The sequence below is a fragment of the Schistocerca serialis genome, chromosome 6 (assembly GCF_023864345.2).
Source record: "Schistocerca serialis cubense isolate TAMUIC-IGC-003099 chromosome 6, iqSchSeri2.2, whole genome shotgun sequence".
Classification (NCBI taxonomy): domain Eukaryota; kingdom Metazoa; phylum Arthropoda; class Insecta; order Orthoptera; family Acrididae; genus Schistocerca; species Schistocerca serialis.
In genome coordinates this window covers 224,936,745-224,958,152 of record NC_064643.1, presented here as the reverse complement: position 1 = coordinate 224,958,152, position 21,408 = coordinate 224,936,745, and the positions used below count along the sequence as shown (strand labels likewise).

The window sequence follows — 21,408 nt, the reverse complement described above, 5'->3', positions numbered from 1 at the left end:
ACCAGTACATCTAATTAGTCAGATGTCTTACAACACCCCTCCCTATGACATCACTTTGCTGAGTTGGTCGCAAGAGCTGAATTCTTTTTCTTTTTCTTTTTTTTTTTTTTTTTTTTTTTTTTTTTGGGTCATGTGCAACATATTAAACTGACGGTTTAGAAATATTCACACTGTTCAGCATCTATCTTCTTTGGAACTGGAATTATTACATTCTTCTTGAAAACTGTGCAAAATATATGAGACAGGCAAAATAGTTCTGTCATGGCTGGCTCTCACAACAATCGTATTAATTCTGAGGAAATATTGTTCACTACAGGTGTCTTGTTTTGACTTAGGTTGTTCAGTGCTCTGTCAAATTCTTCTCACCGTATGATCTCTCTCATCTCATTTCATCCCCTTCCTCCTCCCCGTAAGATAATCTTGAAGTTTGTTTCCCCTGTATAGTCCTTACACATTCCTTCCATTTTTCAGCCTTCATCTGAGCTTTAAATACTCATATATGTGCTTCTCTTTCCTCTGAAAATCTAATTTTTCTGGTATGTGACCTCTATATTTCTCCTATTTATGCATGTTTCTCTAGCCTTGCATTGCTCCTCTGATTATTCCAGCTTTGTCACATTGCACCTCCTACTTGTCTCATTTTTTAGTGTCTGTGATACCATTTCCCTGCTTCATTTTTATATTTCCTCCTTTCATTCATTAAATTCAATATCTCATGTTATCCAACGATTTCTATTGGACCTTGTCATTTTGATTATTTGATCTTCTGTTGTCTTCACTATTTCATCTCTCAAAGCTAGCCTTCATCTGCTGTTGTACTCATCCCCCATTTCATCTGATCATTGTATAATGCTCCCTTTACAACCATCAATAACTCCAGGTTTTTACAATTTAAACTCCAGGTTTTTACAATTTATTCATGTCTCCCCTCCTTAATTTCTTACCTTTCTGCAATTTATTGAATTTAAAATTGGATTTCGAAACCTCTGACATACCATTATCTAACCTATCTGAAACCTGAGGCCTCCAGGTATCGTCCATGTGTTCTACTTTCTTTCACGATTCTTAAACCAAATACTGGCAATGATTAAATTGTTATCTGTGAAATTCTAACTTGTGCCTTCTGTTTTCATTTCTTTTCCTGAGTTTATGTACTACTACTTTTCCTTCTCTTCCTTTTCCTAATATCAAATTCCAGTTTCCCATTACGACTGAATTTTTATCTCCCTGATCATCTGAATAATTTATTTCATTTCATCATAAATTCTTTTGACATTTGCAGATACAAGGTGTCCCCATCCAAACCCCCCCCCGATTTCAAAGACCCAGGAAAAAATCCACAGTAGATAAGACAATGAAAAATGCACCACATTGCAGAGCGTCTCAAAGAATTTATTTAACTGTCATCAGTACACCTCTACATGTGAACCATTTGTAGCACAAAGAATATAGAGTCTATATTCAATTTCTTGCCTAGTTCTTTGAAACATTTCCTCTGTTATTGTTGCAATCGCATTAGTGATATGATGTCGCAACATAGGAATATCGTCCACTTTCGTAGCATACACATGGTCCTTCACGAATCCCCACATGAAGAAATCAAGCAGCGTAATGTCAGGTGAATGTGGTGGCCAGGTAATGGGTCTTCCGCGTCCGATCCAACGACTGGGAAATTTTCTATCCAGGAACTTGCGAACAGCTGTTGACCAATGCGGTGGAGCTCCATCTTGTTGAAAAATAATGTTGGGTTGCAAGTCTTGTAACTGCTCCAACATGTAAAGATACACTGACCCATTCAGTGTTTGTTCCGCAAAGAAGAACAGTCCAACAATCCTGTCGTGCATTAGCCCACACTAGACATTTAGTTCAGAGCTGTCACAAACATGTTCAATGACAACGTGCGGATTTCGCGAACCCCAAATTCGAACATTATCCCTATTAATCCTTCCTAATAGATGAAAGGTTGCCCCATCTAAGAATAACCATCTTTCGAGCAAGCCGGCATCCATATCAATACGCTGCAGCATATCCGCAGCAAATTGTTGTTGGTGTGGTTTGGCGTTCGGCATCAGATGTTGCAGAATTTTCACTTTGTAAGCACACATACGAAGGTGCTGGTGAACTACACGATGCAATGTTGATCGAAGTACATCACGTTGTCTAGATGCTTGAAGAATTGACTTAAGTGGGCTTCTGAGAAACATTAGTCTGATGTAGTCCATTGTCTCTTCTGAAACTCCGTAGCGTGCACTGCCAGAATGTTTCAGAACACTTCCTGTTGCCACAAACTTCCTATACCATACCTTAACTGTTTTCACATCAGGTGGATCACATTCATACACACAACGATCATTTCTTTGCACAGTAATCAGCGATTTTGTTTCTGCAAACCACACTACTGCTTGCACACGCTGCTGTGGAGTCGGCATTTTCACTTCACTGCACTCTGGCAATGATACTTGGCACTACTGATGTGGGAACATAAATTCTTTGAGATGCTCTACAATGTGGTGCATTTTTCATTGTCGTGTGTACTGTGGTTTTTCTCTCCTGTGTCCTTGAAATCAGAGAGGTTTGAGTGGGACATCCTGTATAGTATGCACATAAACTTTTACTACTGTGGTGGACGTTGGTTTAGTATCTCTCTTGGCCATGATAATTTGGTCACTATGCTGTTTACTGTAGCTTAACTGCACTCCCATTTTCTTATTCATTACTAGACACACTCCGGTACTGCCCCATTTCACTTTATATTTACAACTCTGTACTCACCTAACATAAGTCCTGTTCTTTCCACCACTGAACTTCACTAAGACCCAATACACCTAACTTCAACCTATCCATTTATCTTTTTTAGTTATCCTATTTACCTACTCGATTAAGGATGCTGGTGACATGCCAAATATTTTGTAATCATGCTGATTACTGAATTTGGATTTTTCTTATTGCAGCAATATCTACAACTAAATTTCAAGTTGTTGCATGACAATTTCAAATGGCTCACCTGCACATAATGGAAATAAAATTAATGAGGCACGAACACTTGTTGCTCCACAAGTGTACTGAAATGCATCTGCAACCAAATAATCATAATCCAAGTCTATGAACTTACCTGAATATTCTAATACTGGGGCTGCTTGTCCTTAATGAAAGACATTTCTAATTTGAACAAAAAACTAAAAATTGGGCTACATTCTGAAAATCTGTCACATATATACTTACTCTTTTTTCTAGAGTATCCTTATCATGGTGCCTAGTTCCTCCAGAACTACTTTCATTGGAGAAATTTCTTCTGAACCTTTTCTCCTCTGTTTGAGCTTGTGCATCTTTCCCATGGGGCCTCCACTGGCCCTAAAAATTATTGTGTTTCATTAACATCTACAGTTCTTGAGGAATAAAAGCAGGAAGCATCCATCACACTAGGAATTATCAGCAATGTAAACATGAAGAAATGGTAACTATGGTTTGTAATAAAATACACATTTTAAAATTTAGTGATGTATAATATCTTTCACTCTAATTTGTTTGTGACAGTGAAACATTGGTTACAAAAAAGGAAAATTACAAAAATCTCAGCGTCACAAAACATTAAGTACATCCACATCTATATTCTGCAAGCCACTTACGTGTGTGACAGGGGTATGTTGTGTACCATTACCACTTCCCCCCCTCATGTTCCAGTAGTAAATGTTTCACGGGAAGAACGTTTGCTGCTAAGCCTCCACATAGGCCTGAATCTCTCTAATTTTACTTCCCTGGTCATTTTGTGAGATGTATGTAGAATGAAGCAATAGAATGACTGTTTCTTCTAGGAGCGTATGCTCTTGGAAATTTTTTTAAGCCATGTCAAAAATTGGATTCCTTTATTAAGTCTTTTTCTTCCACTAAACAAGAATGAGAATATTGCTCTCATTGAACAACAAAACACTGAAGTTCAATCTTTAGGAAACCAACTTAACAGGAGACCTACTTGCTTACTGGTGCCTAAGATGAACATGATAACCTGCTCAGGATAAATTGGTACTACACAACACAATTACCTTTTAAATGGGATTTACGCGCAAATCAACAAGTTCCACCTGATCATGCACAGGAGCCATTTCAAATGAAATGCCAAATGATCCCAAAAATAACTCAAAAACAAATATAAAATTTACAGTATCCTCAAAAGGTTTAGAAAACTGAGCTTGTAATTCTTTCAACACCATGATAAATTCTTCGAAATTTGCATTTTCTTTAATGCTAGTGAGCTTAGGGAAATGGACAGTGTTTTATGTCAGAAGTTGTTCCTTCCAGAATGCAATTCTCTTTTCAAGTGCACCCACTTTCTCCTTGAAATCATAAATAAATTGCTTCTCACCTTGTAATGTCTTACCAAGGCCAGTTTGCAGCCAATTCAATTTAAAACATGACATATGCAATCCATTCCAAATCTTTTAATTTTTGTTCTTGCTTTCCTTTTTCCATCAGAAATTTAACAACTTTTTGTTCAATTTCATTAAAAATTTTTGCAACTGACAATGTAATAATGCGTGCAACTTCAGACCATTTATCATTCATAGCACCAGTTTCATCATGTGCTCCACACCCACAAATTTAGCACATAGTGCAGAACAATGAATCCTATACAAATCATCTGTTGATCATTGTAATTTTTTGCTCTTTCATGATCAACTAAATCCTTAAATTCTTTTCGCATGGTGATATAAGAAAGTTTCATAGCAAATTTGTGGGAGCCATCAATTACACAACTGCATAATACATAATGAGAATTCTCAACCTTCTCTTCTGCAATACGCATTCATTTTTAGAGGCCTATGATGACAGATTGCTAGATTGTCTGTTTTTGTGCAAACAGGCACTGCACCTGTGAACTTCCTTTATACCACAAAGAAATTGTGGAGGACAAACAGCGTTGACAAAATGATTCGGCCTAACTCAGGAAAGTTATTTCAACTGAAAAATTCTGTACAAATGGCCAGAAGAAAGTGTAACATTGCACTTCACTGCAGCACATCGTGCATGCATGCAGTTTTGCCTGCAGTGGCCAGCCCTATTGTAGAAGCATTAATGGCTTTAGGAAACATATATGCTGTAAGTAGGAAAACTAAAGAAACCTTTGGTAAAATATGCAGCAGCTGTGTGAACAATAAGTGCTCTGATGGGAAGCTAGCACTAAGCAAACAGGTGGGCATTGGAAAGTAGAAGGAATATGTTTAAGGGCTCTATAAAGGAAAGAAACTTGATAACAATACAGTATGTCTGTGTGAAACCTCCCTGACTTAAAAGAAACTATGGGACATAGGTACTTGCAGTTTGAAGCATCATGTAGGTTAACTCAGAAAATTTTGTTTATGTTTTCCCTACACGATTCCTTTAGTATTGTTTCAGGTGCTAAATTTTTACCAAAAATAGCTACATCTCATTAAAGAGCCCAAGTTGTGGTGTGGTATGGTCTGCAGAAACGAAATCATGAAATCACCCACTGCTGTCCAAAGAAATTACTGATGTGAATTTCAAAAGGGAACCTAAGATGTTACTACAATTAAGGCTTGGTATGAGAAGTTCCTAGCTGTGGGAAAAGTAAACAGTCAGTTTCTGGCAAAAAACACACATCTGACGAGATGGTAGAGGGGATCAGAGAGACCATACAAAGAAGTCCATCAAAGTCAGCATCACAAGAGTTAAGCATCTGTTGCTCAACAGTTCAAAAGGCGCTGCACAAATGACTTTGCTTGAATGCACACCTGGGGTCCGGAAATCCCTGACAGTTTTTGGGAACATGTCGAACACAGTGCAAAGGTGAAAGTGTGGTGTGTGCTGATGAAAGACAGCATAGTTGGACCGTTTTCCTGGACCAAACATTTCCACAGAATGGATAGGACGTGATGGATCAACCAAGTGGCTACCATGATCTCCGGACATGTCTTCCCGTGGGGTTATGTGGACTGTACGTGACTTTGGCAATCTCCACAGAAGAACTGTGGATACAATAGCTTCCATCACAGCACTGTCTACACATTTTATGGGTTATGAAAGGAACCCGCACTGAAATTATTAATTTTTGTGTACAAAACTTACTTTGTTGGTTTTTATGATGTTACAAACTGCAAGTATCTATGTCTCCTAGTATTTTGTTAAAAAATAAAAAATAAATAAATAAATTGAAATCAGGAAGTTTTCATGTGACATCTTTAGTGTGGGAAGAAAACTGGAAGTGGATGAAGATGAGGTAGGTAATGCGATACTGCGAGAAAAATTCAACACAGCACTGAAAGACCTAAAATGAAACAAGGCATTTGGAATAGACAACATCCTCTCAGAATAATATATCCTTTTAACAACCAATCTTGATAACAGTTTCACCTGGTATGGAGGGAATCTGAGACTGAGAAAATGCTCTCAGAGTCACAAAGAATTTAGTACTCCTAAATACCAAGAACGGCAGGAAGACAGGTCTAACTAGAGTCAACACTGCTGAATAAGCTGTTTATTAAGTCATGATTAAAGATACTAACATGAATTTTCAATACATTTAGACTGACCCCTCATCCATGCTTGACTGGTAGGTTGTTTCAATGAGTGACAAGCAGCAAAAGACTTTCCAGTGAACTGATGTTAAGGCCTCCACAATTTGTCTGACAAAAAGGTTTCAAGCACTATCTGTGGCATATAAAAATCCTGAGCCAGCTGTAGTCATTTGTCCTGTTTCTCAGCCTGCAGTATCCTGGCATTCATAGGGGGTACAACTACTGGTACTTGGCAGCTCCCATGTCAGGTGTGTGATGGAATCCCATAGTGACATGGCTGCAAAGGATAGGAAAAAAATCCAGTTTGTACCATGGAGGAGTCATTGCAGATGTGGAATGGGTCCTCCTGGATGCCATGAAGAGCACAGGTTGCAGTCAACTGCAGGTGGTGGCTCATGTTGGTACGAATGACGTGTGTTGCTTTGGATCAGAATGGATTACCTCTGGTTTGTAGTGGCTATCTGAAGCGGTAAAGCAGCAGTTTTGCTTAGAAGATTAAGGCACAGATCACCATCTGCAGCATTATTGACAGCAGTAATTGTGGACCTTTGGTACAGAGCCAAGTGAATCAGAGGCTGACACAGTTCTGAAGCAACACAGACAGCAGATTCATTGATTTGTGCCTTAAGGTGAAAAGATGTTGGGATCCACTTAAAAAATCATGGGCCCATTACACACAGCAGGCAGTTAATTGGGTAGCGGGAGCTGCGTGGCGTGGAGTGGGTGGCTTTTTAGGTTAGAGGGTCATGGAAAATTACAGACAGGGGTTCAGTCCCAAAGAGTGCAGGTCAAACGCAGGTCAAATACAGGTCAAGGGTAGATTAACAAAATATTAATATTATAGTTTTAATCTGGTATAATTGGGTTTGGAAAGAATCAGAGTTCTAAGCACTAATAAAAAGCACTGAATCTGAAATTGTTCTAGGTGCTGTAAGCTGGTTCAGCTGGAGCTACATTCAGCTGAAGTTTTTCAGGTGTTCAAAAAGGTTATATGAAATTCAGTTGGTTGTGGCATGTTTGCTGCTGTCTATAGGGAAATTTAAGTAGATAGTTACTAGATACTAGAAGTTATACTTGATAACCAGAATTAATTAATAATTGGTTCCCTTTACCAAGCCTCCACAATGAAACTGTCTCAGAAGCTGGCAGAAAATCCAATGAGAGTCTGGCCATTTGTAAAGCATATGGGGAGTAAGATATTATCAATACCTTCACTGTCGGATAACTTTGGTAATGTTACAAATGACAGCACCACTAAAGTGCCATTACTGAACACAGTTTTCTGAAATTTCTTCACCAAAGGATATACAGTAAATATCCCAGACTTTGAAACTGCCAACATGGACAACATAGAAGTAGGTACACTCAGTGTAGTGAGGCAACTTACGTAGTTTAATAAAGGCAAGTCTTCCAGTTCAAACTGCATACGAATTAGGTTCCTTTTGGTGTATGCCTAGGTAATATGACCTTTGATTTATCCGCGCAAAATAGAGATGATAGCGTGGCGGCACTGTACACAGTAAAGGAAGAGACCTTTATGCGCATGCATGAATTTTGTCCCCGCCTTCCAGCACGTCAGTTGCTGCCTGTCGGTCACTGAGTGAGGTGCTACACAACATTTTCGTCGGATTACCGATTCTCTCAAGATGACTGAACGTGTTGAGCCAGGATACTGCATCAAATTTGGTCAAAAGCTTGGTGATTCACAAAGTGAAACAATTCGTAAGATTCAGCAGGTGTTTGGAGAAGATGTGATGGGTGTAACACAAATTAAGGAGTGGTTCAACCAATTCAAAAATGACCGCACGTCATCAGAGTGACCAGCATTGGCAGGCCCCAAACTGCTTGGAGTGCAGCTGTTGTTGAGAGGGTGCAAATTTTGGTGATGGCAGATTGTCATTTGACTGTGTGGGAGATTGCCCAAGAGGTTGGAGTGAGTAAAGATTCTGCACATGCAATTTTGCATGATGATTTGGACATGCACCGAGTGGCTGCAAAATTCGTGCCCAAGTTTTTGTCGCTGGAACAAAAAGACCTCCATTTTGACATTGCACAGGAACTTCTGGACACCACCAACACTGATCCTGGGTTTCTGAACACCGTGATAACTGGAGATGAGTCATGGGTGTATGGGTACAACCTAGAAACAAAAAGACAGTCGTCGCAATGGAAGCATCCCGAGTCTCCAAGGCCAAAGAAAGTGCGGCAGGTGCGAAGCAAAATCGAGGTGATGCTGACTGTCTTCTTTGATGTCTGTGGAATTGTGCATCATGAATACACACCAGAAGGACAAACAGTGACAAAGGAGTACTATCAAGATGTTGTCCGGCGACTCCGTGACACAGTTCGGTGCAAAAGACCAGACATGTGGACAGCGAAAAACTGGCAATTGCATCACGACAGCGCTCACACACATTCATCCCACTTGATCCAAAATTTCTTGGCCAAACATGGAATTACAGCTATTCGCCAACCTCCTTAATCTCCAGACATGGTTCCTTGCAACTTCTGGTTGTTTCCAAAATTGAAGATGCCACTGAAAGGATTCAGTTTTGAGAGCAGAGAAGAGAGAATGCGATACATGACGACAGAGCTGAACACCATTCCAAAAGAAGACTTCCAGAGGTGTTTCCTGCAGTGGAAGGATCGGTGGGCTAAGTGTGTGCAAGCACAAGGGGCCTACTTTGAAGGGGATCGGGGCCTCAACCCCAGCAGTTATTCGAGAAATTTTTCTGGCCAAACATCAGATACTTTTTAGACAGGCCTAGTAGTTCCACATTTAGCAATCATACTCAATCATTCATTCAACAAAAGATCTTTAGTTAAGGTCTAGAAAGCTGCACCGGTCACACCAATACACAAGAAAGGAAATAGAAACAATCTGCTGAATTATAGACTCATGTCACTGACATTAATTTGCAGTACGATTTTGGAACATATATGAACTACCTTGGAGGAGGGGATGGGTGTATTGACACACAGTCAGCAGGGATTCAGAAAATATTATTCTTGTGAAATATAACTGGCTCTTTATTTACAAAGTAATGAGTGCTATTGACAGGTGATCTCAAATTGACCCCAATATTATAGATTCCCAGAAGGTTGTTGACACATTCCTCACACATCACTTCTAATCAAATTTTGTGTCTATTGAATATCATTGCAGCTGTACGAATGAACTCACAATTTGCTGTCAGAAAAGTCACACCTCATAGTAACTGACGGGAAACACCAGATATCACTTCTGTTTCCCTTGATGACTTCCCAAGGAAGTGTTATATAGACCCTCTGCTGTTTCTAACCTATATAAACAATTTAGGAGACACCCAGTAAACCCCTCGTTCTTCTCTTTGTATAAAACAGTTTCAAACATTTGATCACTTTACAATTGAGTTAATGTATTAAATATTTTGCATTACACGTGTAAGCAAGAAAAGTTTCAGAAAAGGTTTGAAATTATGTTTAAAGTTTGTTGGAAGTCACTAAGTGCTCTTATTATCAAACATTGGGTAAGTATAGTTTGTGTATTTTGTATCTTGTTTTATACAAAAGCTAGTTTTTCCATCACCCATCTCAATGCTTATGATCCTATCTCCTGAACTACATGGCATACAATGATGTAATTTTGCAGATATGTTCAGTGAAATATGTGGATACCGTCTGCAAAATGTATTGCACACAGAATTAGTAGCTCTCATGTGCTATTTGAGAGTGAAACAGTAAAGAAATAGTTTTACAGTGGTTTGATGAACCTTCTGCCAAGCATATCAGTTGAACTGCGGAGTAGTCATGTAGATACAAATGGTCCAAAGTCTGTGAAGGAAGTGGTTCTTATCTTTATTATGACAGGCTATGCTATGGGCAACTGGTTGGAGGTGTTGATCAACAAGAGCAGATGTGCCACGTCCTGGGTATTGACCTCCATCTCCATCTCTCTGTTGGGTTCACACATACCTCTGTCCATATCACACCCACCAACTATCAACAGTACCTGCATTCTGATATGTGTCATCCCAAGTTCTGGCCACTGGTAGACAGCACATGTGCAATAATCAGAATTCCCTTGTCCAACATGCAGGTGGTCTCCATGACCTTCACAGACAGGCACTAAATCCCTAATCCACAGAAAAATTTCCTGCACCATACACCCACACCTCTAATCCTTCCAGTAAGAACTAGCTGCAAAGGAACACCCTCTCTTATCAGCCAACATCATTCTGAACTGCAACAACTGAACCATATTTTTTGCTAGTGTATTGACTATTTATAATTGTGCCCAGAAACGAGAAACGTCCTACCCACAATCCTTCCCACCACATCAAAAGTGGTATTTTGCCTCCCACCCAATTTTCGTAATCTCCCAGTGTGTCCTTATGCCACGCTCATCCTTATCTCTTGGCACATGGGTCATACCTCTGTGGAATGTCCAGGAGCAATTCTTTCCCAATTCATCCAACTCCAGTCCCATTACAGGCTTATCCTACCTCTTCAGAGGCAGGTCCACCTGTGAAAGCACCTACGTCATATACCAGTTCTGCTGCCTTTCCTGCATAGCATTTTATGTGAATATGACCACCAACCAGCTATCCACCTAAATGAATCAGCACTGCCAAACTGTGGCCAAGGGTAGATAAGACCACCTAGTGGCAGAATATACTACAGAGCACAATGTACTCTTATTTCAATGGCTACTTCACAACCTGTGCCATCTGGATCCTATTCTCGAACACCAGTTTTTTTAACTACAAAGATGGGAGTTTTCCTTGCAGCACATCCTTCACTCCCATAATCCTCCTGGTCTGAATTTCTGCTAACTTCCTGCTCCACACTTATGTTCGCATTGCCTCAGGGCTCCCCCAGTCTCCCCACCCTCTGTTCTACCACCCCCTCTCAAAGCACTCCTCCACAGTCTTCAGTGTGCGCTGCACTAACTTACCTGTGCCGGTGACTGTGCTGCTTTCCTATCCTAAGTGTCTGCTTTCCTATCCCATGCACCTGCTACCTCTTTCTGTGCTGTCTGTCAATTCTCCCCAACCCTCCCTCCCGTTCCCTGCCTCATTTCTCCCCTCATCCACTCCACTAAAAACAACCTCTCACCACAGTCTAGCTGCAAAACTGCAGTTTCGGCACTGCAAGTTCAGCTGGCACAGTGCCTGTCTGTTTCCAGTCTTTTTTTATGTTCCTGTTGATAAGTGAATATCTCTATCGTCATTGTGTTGTTGCCTTTACCTTAATTACAACCTCTCACAATAAAGTTCGGTGAATAGTCTTTTAACATTAACATAGATGAACTATGAACTACAGTTACCTAACTGTCATATGATAGTCAGCTCCCATAACTATGCACCACTGAGCTCAGCGATACATGTCCTAGAAACTTTGCACAAAGTCTTCCTTTGGGATGGTGTTCAAAAGCTATATCCTGTTTCCTTGGATGTCAGGACTATTGTCACATCTCTCTCCTTTCAAAGCGATTTTGAGTCAAGGGAATAAGAAGTAGCCTGGAGAATTGAGATCCTGCAAGTTTGGTGGATGTTCAATTTGCACCACCCCGTTTATTGTCGGTAACTGCTTGATGATATTGGCTGTGTGTGGGCGAGTGCTGTCATGAACAAAAAAACAGGAACCTTGATGTGCATACTGGGGTCATACCCTGTGTAGACGCCACACGAAACAGGTCAAGATTTCAATGTACCATGCAGCGTTCAATGTCGCTCCCTCAGGTAGAAATGCCTTGTTGATAATGCCTTGACTATTGAAAAAGATGATGAGCATCATTTTGATGCATAGTTTTTCAGCTCGGACCTTTTTCCGATGAGGTGATGTCTGAGAATGCCATTCCACGCTTTGCTGTTTCGTTTCAGGGTCGTAAAGGAGACACCAGGTTTCATCCTTAGTGACAATATGGTTAAAGAAATTGGGTGTCACATCCACTATTTCGACAAAATCCTGTGAAGCCTCTAAACATGCCTGACTCTGATCATCAAACAAATGATGTGGCACAAGACGACAACACGTTTTCCTCTTCCCTAGCTCCTGAGTAAGGATTTGTCGCACAATTTCACGTTTCATCTGCAGTTCATCCACTATCATGCACACAGTTAGTCGATGGTAATTGTGATTAATGTCCTCACTTTTTCAATGTTTTCGTCACTGACAGTGGTCGCTGGTCGTCCGCTACAGGTATTGCCAGAAACAGTTTCCCAGCCTCCTCAAAAATGGGCAAACCACTCATACACACACTTAATGGACAGTGCTTGATCCCCATACGGACGTACCAGCATTGCATGCGTTTCTTTTGGTGTCTTGCCAGGCTTATAACGAAACTTTAAATTGATCCTTTGCCCGTTCATTGTCCTGTCCTCAGTTCAGAACCAAAGCACTAAACAAGCACTTCGTGCAACACGTCTAACACGAAACACACACGACACTCAACTGAACTACGGTGGGGGCAGGTTGTCAACACTGGTCACTACGCAGGTGCAACGTTGTGAGTCACCAGAGTTGCCCGATCGACAGTTCTGACAGTCAGATGTTGTATCTACATTCTGTGAGGAATTTCAACTACGATATTTATAAACAATCCATAATTCAATAATTAAATGGTCAAAAAGCTCAGAGTCATAAAGTTTCATACACAAGTATATAGGCTGTCTGTGACTGTCTAAGAAGGGGCAGTGTTCAGCTCCTCAGGATGGTCATACAACTCCAGGAACACACACACACACACACACACACACACACACACACACACAGCAAATCATTGTGGAGGAAAATATGTAGTTAACACATGAAGTGCTCAAAATCAGATTCACCAGTAGTCAACAGGGATATGCTGAAGTAAAGACTGTAGCATCATTCCAAGACTGATGGGTCAATGTAGCCATACTGTACCTTCTCGTGGTTTAGTTAAAATTCAACAACATTTTTTACATATGATTATACTGGTTTTCAGCCACAGCTACACAAAATATTTTCAACAGATTAAAAACACAAAGCTATATGTGCTCTGCAAAAAAGGCAAAACTCCTGAAGCAAATATGCACATGCTTTATTTTGTAACGTGTGTGTGTGTGTGTGTGTGTGTGTGTGTGTGTGTGTGTAAAATCTGGAGTTATGCCTTCCGCAAGTAACAAAAGTACACATTTAGGATACCAAGATACCAGTTAATGCACTGCATCAGCAGGATGCCTTGAAAGTTGATACTCCACTTTGAGATGCCAGAGATGGTGGTCATGCGTGTGTGAGGTGTGCTTGCTTGTGTAAATGAATGTGCGTGTGTTTTCTTTTCTAAAGAAGGCTTTGGCCAAAAGCTAAATTGTAATAATAATTTTGTTGTGCCTGTCTGCTACTCAACACGTCATCTTTACAGTGAGTAACAATCTATCACTTTCCTGGTATTGTTAATTACTCATATACAGTTTTATAAATGTCCATGTTTTAGAATCATGACCATGTCCGTAATATACACAATACTTTTTCCAATTAGTTCATTTCATCAAAAAGAAAACAATATTTTGCTGGAAAATGCATGTCTTATACCTCTCAATCACAGTCTACATCCACATACATATTTCACGAGTCGTCATGCAGTACATTGTGGAGGGCACCTTGAACCACTGTCAATCATTCCAAAGAAAAGTGACATTCTATATGATTCCGTACAAACCCTGATTTCTATTATCTTATCTTCACAGTCCTCACATGAGATACACAATGGTGGCAACAGAATCGTTTAGTAGTCTGTCACAATTGCCAGTTCTTTAAGCTTTGAATAGCATTTCGAAAAAGGATATCTTCTTGACTAGAGGGGTTCCCATATGAGTTCACGGAGAGTTTTGTACTTGTGATGCTTTCTAAAACTGACCAATATGTGGACAGAAGCTACTCTCTTTGGGGAATTTATCGTATTTAAGATTCTAATATGTTTACATGAAACAATGACTGAGTGATCACACAGTTTAGTGGGTGCAAAACAATTATCAATGTATCATCTGTTAAGAAAACCTACCTGTCTGGTGTGTGTAACCGAGTTTGGCAATGATGGAGGCATTCTACTTCTTTCTCTCTCATTCTTTTCTGTCTTTTTCCTCTCTGGCAATTTCTCTGGTGCATTTGAAAGAATAGCAACACCTAAAACAAATAGAGCACAACATAAAATTTTGTAAAAATAAAAATAATAATTAATGGACAAAAAGAAGAGAACAAGTGTGACAGCAATGCCCTGACTCGTACTGACTGCTTCCACCACGCAGAAGCGTGCTGCTCAGTCACTGCTAGAGTACTAATTATTCTTCGTGTTTTACTGTTCTGTTCATACATCAGTACAAATATCGCAGTAGTCTAATTTGGTAGCACTCTATTGAGTGGGAACATAAAATTCTGATCTAACATTCATTTTGCTTGAAATGGGAAACAAGCTGATACATTTTGTCAATGATGGGCATCATATGAAAGACGTAATGGGCAGAATTTGTTTGGACAGACACCAGCCACACATTGCAAAAATGAAGTTACAAAAATCTTCTGAAACACCTGAGAAAACATGCCTGATGACCCATAGGAGACACACCCCAGTACATATAAAAAGGCGCAACTGATGAGAGAAACCCTTAACTAACATTTCATAACTGGCAACACACAATCCAGATGTCACTACAAGTCAGCTTGAATGTGAAATGGGAACACTCAAAGGATGGTTCTGCAAACACTATGTTTCAATGTGTTTCAGGCTTAAACATTTGACTCCATCAAAAGCTTTGTGGCAAAGACTTTCAAAATTTGTTGTAGTTCTTTGAATCATGTCTATAACAGCAAGGCAACTCAGCATTTCTATCCAATATTTAGCATATCATTCTTTACAATATGCTCTACTAGTCAGTTCAAAATCTATGTTGGCTGACACCCAAATCTCCAAATGTCAGACACCCAAATCTCCAAATGTCAGACACCCAGACCAGAACCAGACAGTGTATATCGATAAAGCATCAACCAAAACACCGATTTCGTTCGTGCTATGTGCTATCATCCAGTAGAGCATGCATAAACGGTAATTAAAAGTAACACCAGGACTACAGAGCACTGGAAAAGCATATCAGTGACTTAAAATTCTGTATATCTCATGTTGGTGAGTTGTTAGCCTGTGAGACCGTCATTCAAGCTCCGCTGAAGCCATTTTCTTTTAACAACTTACGCACGGAACTGTTATATGGGAGAACATTTTCCTGACACATAAAAGGACTTTTCGGAGTTTGTAGCAATGTTCTTTTTGCAATCCACTTTCACTTTGTTAGTTCAAAGTAGCAAACATATAACATACATTTCTTCAGATAGGTTTAGTGTATCTGAGTGTGTGACATACAGAGGTTGAGAGAGAGAAGCAGATAGACAACAACTTTGGTATGTCAGCATCTGATATGGGCTTTTGAAGAATCCCATTACTGGTTCCTGTTTTATTATCAGTAGTCAAATAGTCATAGTATCTATAGTTGCTGACGGATGCTGCAGTAGTTATTGGAAGGCAGTCCACTGGGCATAAGGTAATTTAAGTGGCAAAAACATGATAGATGTCCTGCACATTCCCCATGGATAATCACTGACTTCCTTAGCAAAACATTTGTAGATTGTTTGATTGGTCGTTCAGGAACCACAAATAGCTACACACTTACCTGTCTCTGAGGGAGAATGGAGGAGAGGGTGGGGGATGTGTGGGGGTAAAACAAGAGATCTAAAACGAAACACTAACAACTCCTGAAGACATGAAATGTTATTTAACACACATACTGGGATGAGTGAACATGCCATTTCATGTGCAGTACTGTCTGACATGGCTTCATAAGATGTATCAAAGCTGAAGATCATCATATAAGCACTTGAGAGGACAGTCACAATAATAAATACATGAGATCCACCTGAGTTTTGTGTGTGCTTAAATTTGAAACAGCGGAACAAACATTTGTGGGGCCTCTTCTGATGATATGACAGTGGCTTATGGCATCATTATCTTATCACTATTTTTTCAAGTCCGAAATATATGCCACAGAAAAAAATCACTGTCATAATTTGGCAGCCATAAATGTTAAAAATTACTTCTGTGCATCACAAAATTCAGTTCACTGCTTGCTATAACTTGATAAAAATTGTACCTTACTATATTTACTCATCCTGGATATATTTTGAGTGTAACTAGTCTTAGCTGTCTCTCACTGAATAGAAAACCACTTGTATTTGCAGAAAGCGATCTATGAGATACATAGATAAGAACAGGATGAAGTACTAATATAACTGCCCTCTATATTGCAGTGTTGGTAACTTCACTTTTATGAATAGCTCTCATTAGTTGTGTAGTAGTGCTGAACTATACTCTTATTTTGAATTATTGAGAACTTTATTTAAAAAATACATATATCCTGTAATCTATATAAATCCAGCATGATGGTGATAGACACCTCCAACCTGCTCCCCCCTCCCCCCCCCCCATGCTACTTCTGTACGTCCACTACCCACCACAGCCATTATAACTACTCACTTCAGTCAGGCCTCAGCACCACAATATGACAAAGGCTGTGTGTGTGTGTGTGTGTGTGTGTGTGTGTGTGTGTGTGTGTGTGTGTGTGTGTGTGTGTGCGCGCGCGCGCGCGCGCCAGTAGCTTGTCCAACATTATACTTGTAAATTTGTGCATTTGCTGCTCAACCCCTCCTCTATGCAGTGAGTAGCTTTCTATCATACTTCATATTGATATTGCATCCTGGATGAACATTATTTTCAAATGTTCCTTTGCAAAGGAAAATTCAGGAGTACTGTCCCAATTTAATTCTTGCCCCACTGCATAGATGTGTGAAATACACTGCTGGCCACCGTAAATGTAACACCAAGAAAGACAAGAGGTAGCACAACAAAATTTATTTTGTAGATAACATGTTGACCAAGTATCAAATGATTACGTTTACAGATGTCTGTGACATGTGGTTCCTGCCAGAATCAGTAGCCAGAGTAGCCGCCATTGTTGGAGATCACCGCTGCCACACGTCTCGGCATTGAGTCAAAGAGACGTTGATGTGTTCCTGGGGTACAGCAGCCCAAGCAGCTTCCACACGTTGCCAAAGATCATCTGGTGTGGCAGCTGGGGATGTAATCTGGGTCACTCGTTGAGCAACCATGGACCACATGTTTTCTATCGGCGAAAGATCCGGAGAGCGAGCCAGCCAGGGAAGCACTTCAATCTGGTTATTGACCAAGACCTTTGGACAATGCGTGCCACGTGTGGTCGCGCATTATCCTGTTGAAATATGGCTGTGGCCAAGCCCTGAAGATAAGGAAGGACAACTGGCTCCAGCACCACGGATATGTAGCGCCGGCTATTTAAAGTACCGGCAATGCGTACTAGAGGCATGCGAGAGTAGTATCCAATACCGCCCCATACCATAATACCCGGAGCAAGACCAGTGTGGCAGTGCATAATGCAGCTGTCCAGCATCCTCTCTCCACGGTGTCTCCACACTCGAATCCGACCATTGTGGTGCTGCAGACAGAAGCGTGCCTCGTCAGTAAAGACAACGTCATTCCATTCTGCCGTCCACATCCGTCTGTCATCACACCATTGGCGACGGAGACGTCTGTAGTTCTGCGTCAATGGTAGACGAAGCAATGGACGTCTTGCGGACAGACCACTCTGCTGTAAATGGCGTCGAATGGTACGCGCAGATACTGAATGATGCGTTACAGACGCAATGTGCTGTGCTATGGTTCGGGATGTCACTGAGCGATCCGTCACTGCCATGCGCACAATCTGCCTATCAGCACGTGCAGTGGTGCACCGAGGTGAATGCGATCGACCACGTCGGTCCGTCGTTCCCTCCTGCATCCAACGGTCACATATCCGCATTACAGTTGTTTGGTTTTGTCCAACACGACTAGCGATTTCTCTGTATGATAATCCACAATCTCGGTAAGCCACTATCCTTCCCCTGTCGAACTCTGATACTTGATCAAACGATGTTCGCTGTTGTCTACGAGGCATAACTGATCGTCTTGTGAAACAACCACAAGGTAAACACACGTGCCGAATGTACACTCGTCGAAATCGCCAAGCCTTAAATGGCGCTATGAGGTGGCGCCACAGGCGCGCGTGATGTGCGTCTGCGCTGAAATTCTAATCAGTTGCATACCTCATCGCTGCAAACCCATGGTGTAAATTTCACTTCATTCGGATGCTTCCTTCAGGGTGTTGCATTTACGGTGGCCAGCAGTGTAGATATTAGTGGTGCTGAGAAACAACTGAAATTACTAAAACTGAACAAAGCTCTACGACCCAATAAAATTCCTATCAAAATCTCCACAGAATTTGTCACTGGGTTAGCCCCCTTTCAATCATAATATACTGTAAATCCCTCTAACAGAAAATTGTGCCCAAGGGTTGGAAGAAAGCACAGGTCACAGACATTTACAAGAAGGGAAGCAGGAGTGAGCCACACAACGAACATATTGTGAGCTCAAGCATAATAAAGTATCTCAAGCAGAATGGCCTCTTCCATGCAAACCAGTATGGATTCTGAAAACACAGATCATGTGAAATCCAACATGCACTTTTCTCACTGAAAGCCCTTTCGCAAGGCATTAGAGTAGATGCTGTAGTATTTCTTGATTTCTGAAAAGCAAATGGAGTTTGTGATGGGATTTCTTAGCAGGGAGGATGCAGCACGCTATCTTGAAGAGTCATGCACAGATGCAGATGTAACTTCATGTGTGAACCAGGAAAATATGTTGAGACCCTTGCTGACCATGTTGCCTATTAAAACCCTTGAAGACAAATTAATAGTAACTTCAGACTTTTCATAGATGAAGCAGTTATTTACAGTGAAGTGCTATTTGGAAAGAGTTGCACAAATATTCAGTAAGATCTTGATAATACTCTGAAGTGGTGCAACGATGGCAAGTTACATTAAATGTTTAGAAACGTAAAACTCTTCACTTCACAAAAACACAACATACATAGTATTCTGTGACTACAATTTCAGTCAGTCACAACTGGAGTCAGTCAATTCATACAAATACCTTTGCATAACAATTTGAAGTGGTGTGAAGTGGAAAATCACACTGCCTCAGTCATAGGTAAAGTTAGTGGTACACTTCATTTCATTAGTAGGATACTTGGAAAATGTAACCTGACAACAAAGAAGTTTGCTTAAAGAGCACTCATGCAGCCAAACATAGAATATTGCTGAATTGTGTGGGGTACATACGCTCCCATACTTAGAGGACTAACAGGGGATACTGAATGTATGGAAAACTGGGGAACACCAATGGTCACAGGTTTGTCTGACCCAGGAGAGAAAATCATTGAGATGCTGAAAGAATTGAACTAGAAGACACTAAGATAGATGTAAACTATCCTGTGGAAGTCTGCTTACAAAGCTTCAAGAATCCAGAAATATAACTACAACCCCTTGTGTGTAGCTCCCATAGGGATTGTGAAGACAGGATTAGACTAATTATAGTAGCCACAGAGGCATTTAATCAATTGTTCTTACTGAGCGACATATGTGAATGAATGGGAAGAACTCCTAGTAACTAGTACAATGGGAAGTACCCTCTGCCATGCACTTGACAGTGGTTTGCAAGGTATGGACATTGATGTAGATGTGCAAGTCCGGAAAAGTGACTGAACTCTTAACTGACAGGATTGGGGGGGTTAAAGATAGTTGTAAATCAAAATATACATGATAGATACCACAAAGCCTTGTATTTGAGAAGTATGAGGTTTTCAAATTGGAAGCTGCTGGGCAATCTTTCCACAAGCTGATCAACAGGAAATACATTGTAGAGGTATATGAATTACTTTGAAGTTATAAATTGGTATAGGGACGGGAGTGGGAGAGACAGAGAATAGTCTTTCTGCATATCAAGAAATAAATGAATTTCAAGTGACATTACACTGTCATTCCAATACAGTAAGAAAAGTAATGATGCTCTAATTTATTACATGACAATAATAACTTCAGTTGATTCTGTATCTTGCTTTTTTGTGTAACACTTAAAGAAATATCTACATACCTACATCAGCATGCTTCAATGCTCCAACATCATTTGTTCCATCACCACACATAAGAGTTGTAAATCCCAATGACTTTAATGTAACGATGACAAATTCTTTCTGTTTTGGTGCAACTCGTGCGAACACTGTAATATGTGGCAAGATTTTAAACAGAAATCCTTTGTGTTCTGTGCTTAAAAATGTTAATCCCTAAAACAAAATTATTACATATTTTTTCATTAATATTATTATGTGCAACAGCCACTAAACTAAAACATGCTCAACAGACATCACATAATGAAGAACACAAAAGTATCAAAATAATGTAACACTATTAAACACGTGTAATGTTCTGCAAGCTGTCCCCTCTCTGATATTGCTTTGAGAACAATGGAAACACCTCCAGAGACAAACATCTTCCAAGTTGTAACAGGCATTTCAATTAAATTTTTAACTATTTACACACATTACATACATTTATAAATTAAGAAAACTAATACAATAAACTGGTTATTTTCACATTAATTCTGATGTCTGTCTCTGTAAAATAATTTAACAAAAGCATACACACTTTTTAAGAACAAAAAAAGTTATTTTTTGTGAACAATATAATCTTATTTGACCCATAACTGATACCGATTATGACATACAATTTTATGTCCTGATGTGCAAGTTGCATATTTCTGGATTTTAATTTATGTAGATTGAGGGAAAAAACACAAAATCCTAATTGTTTTTTTTATTTTTCCTACAGATGGTAAGGGAACATTTTTTATAAGATCAATATCTGATTTTAATTTAAGCCTAGAACTGTTACACATTAGATGGCAAAATGCACTGCACTC

The 21,408-nt window shown here is 40.0% G+C and overlaps 1 protein-coding gene across 1 annotated transcript in view; it reads right to left on the bottom strand.

Annotated features, from left to right (window-relative positions):
- LOC126483772 (endoplasmic reticulum transmembrane helix translocase) overlaps positions 1–21,408 on the bottom strand; it is a 193,491-nt gene that overhangs the window by 102,788 nt on the left and 69,295 nt on the right. The window contains exons 14-16 of the mRNA XM_050106925.1: positions 20,584–20,773; positions 14,542–14,663; positions 3,223–3,351 (exon numbers count right to left, since the gene is read on the bottom strand). Of these exons, the coding sequence (XP_049962882.1) occupies positions 3,223–3,351; positions 14,542–14,663; positions 20,584–20,773 (441 nt within the window). The remainder of the gene's footprint in view (positions 1–3,222; positions 3,352–14,541; positions 14,664–20,583; positions 20,774–21,408) is intronic.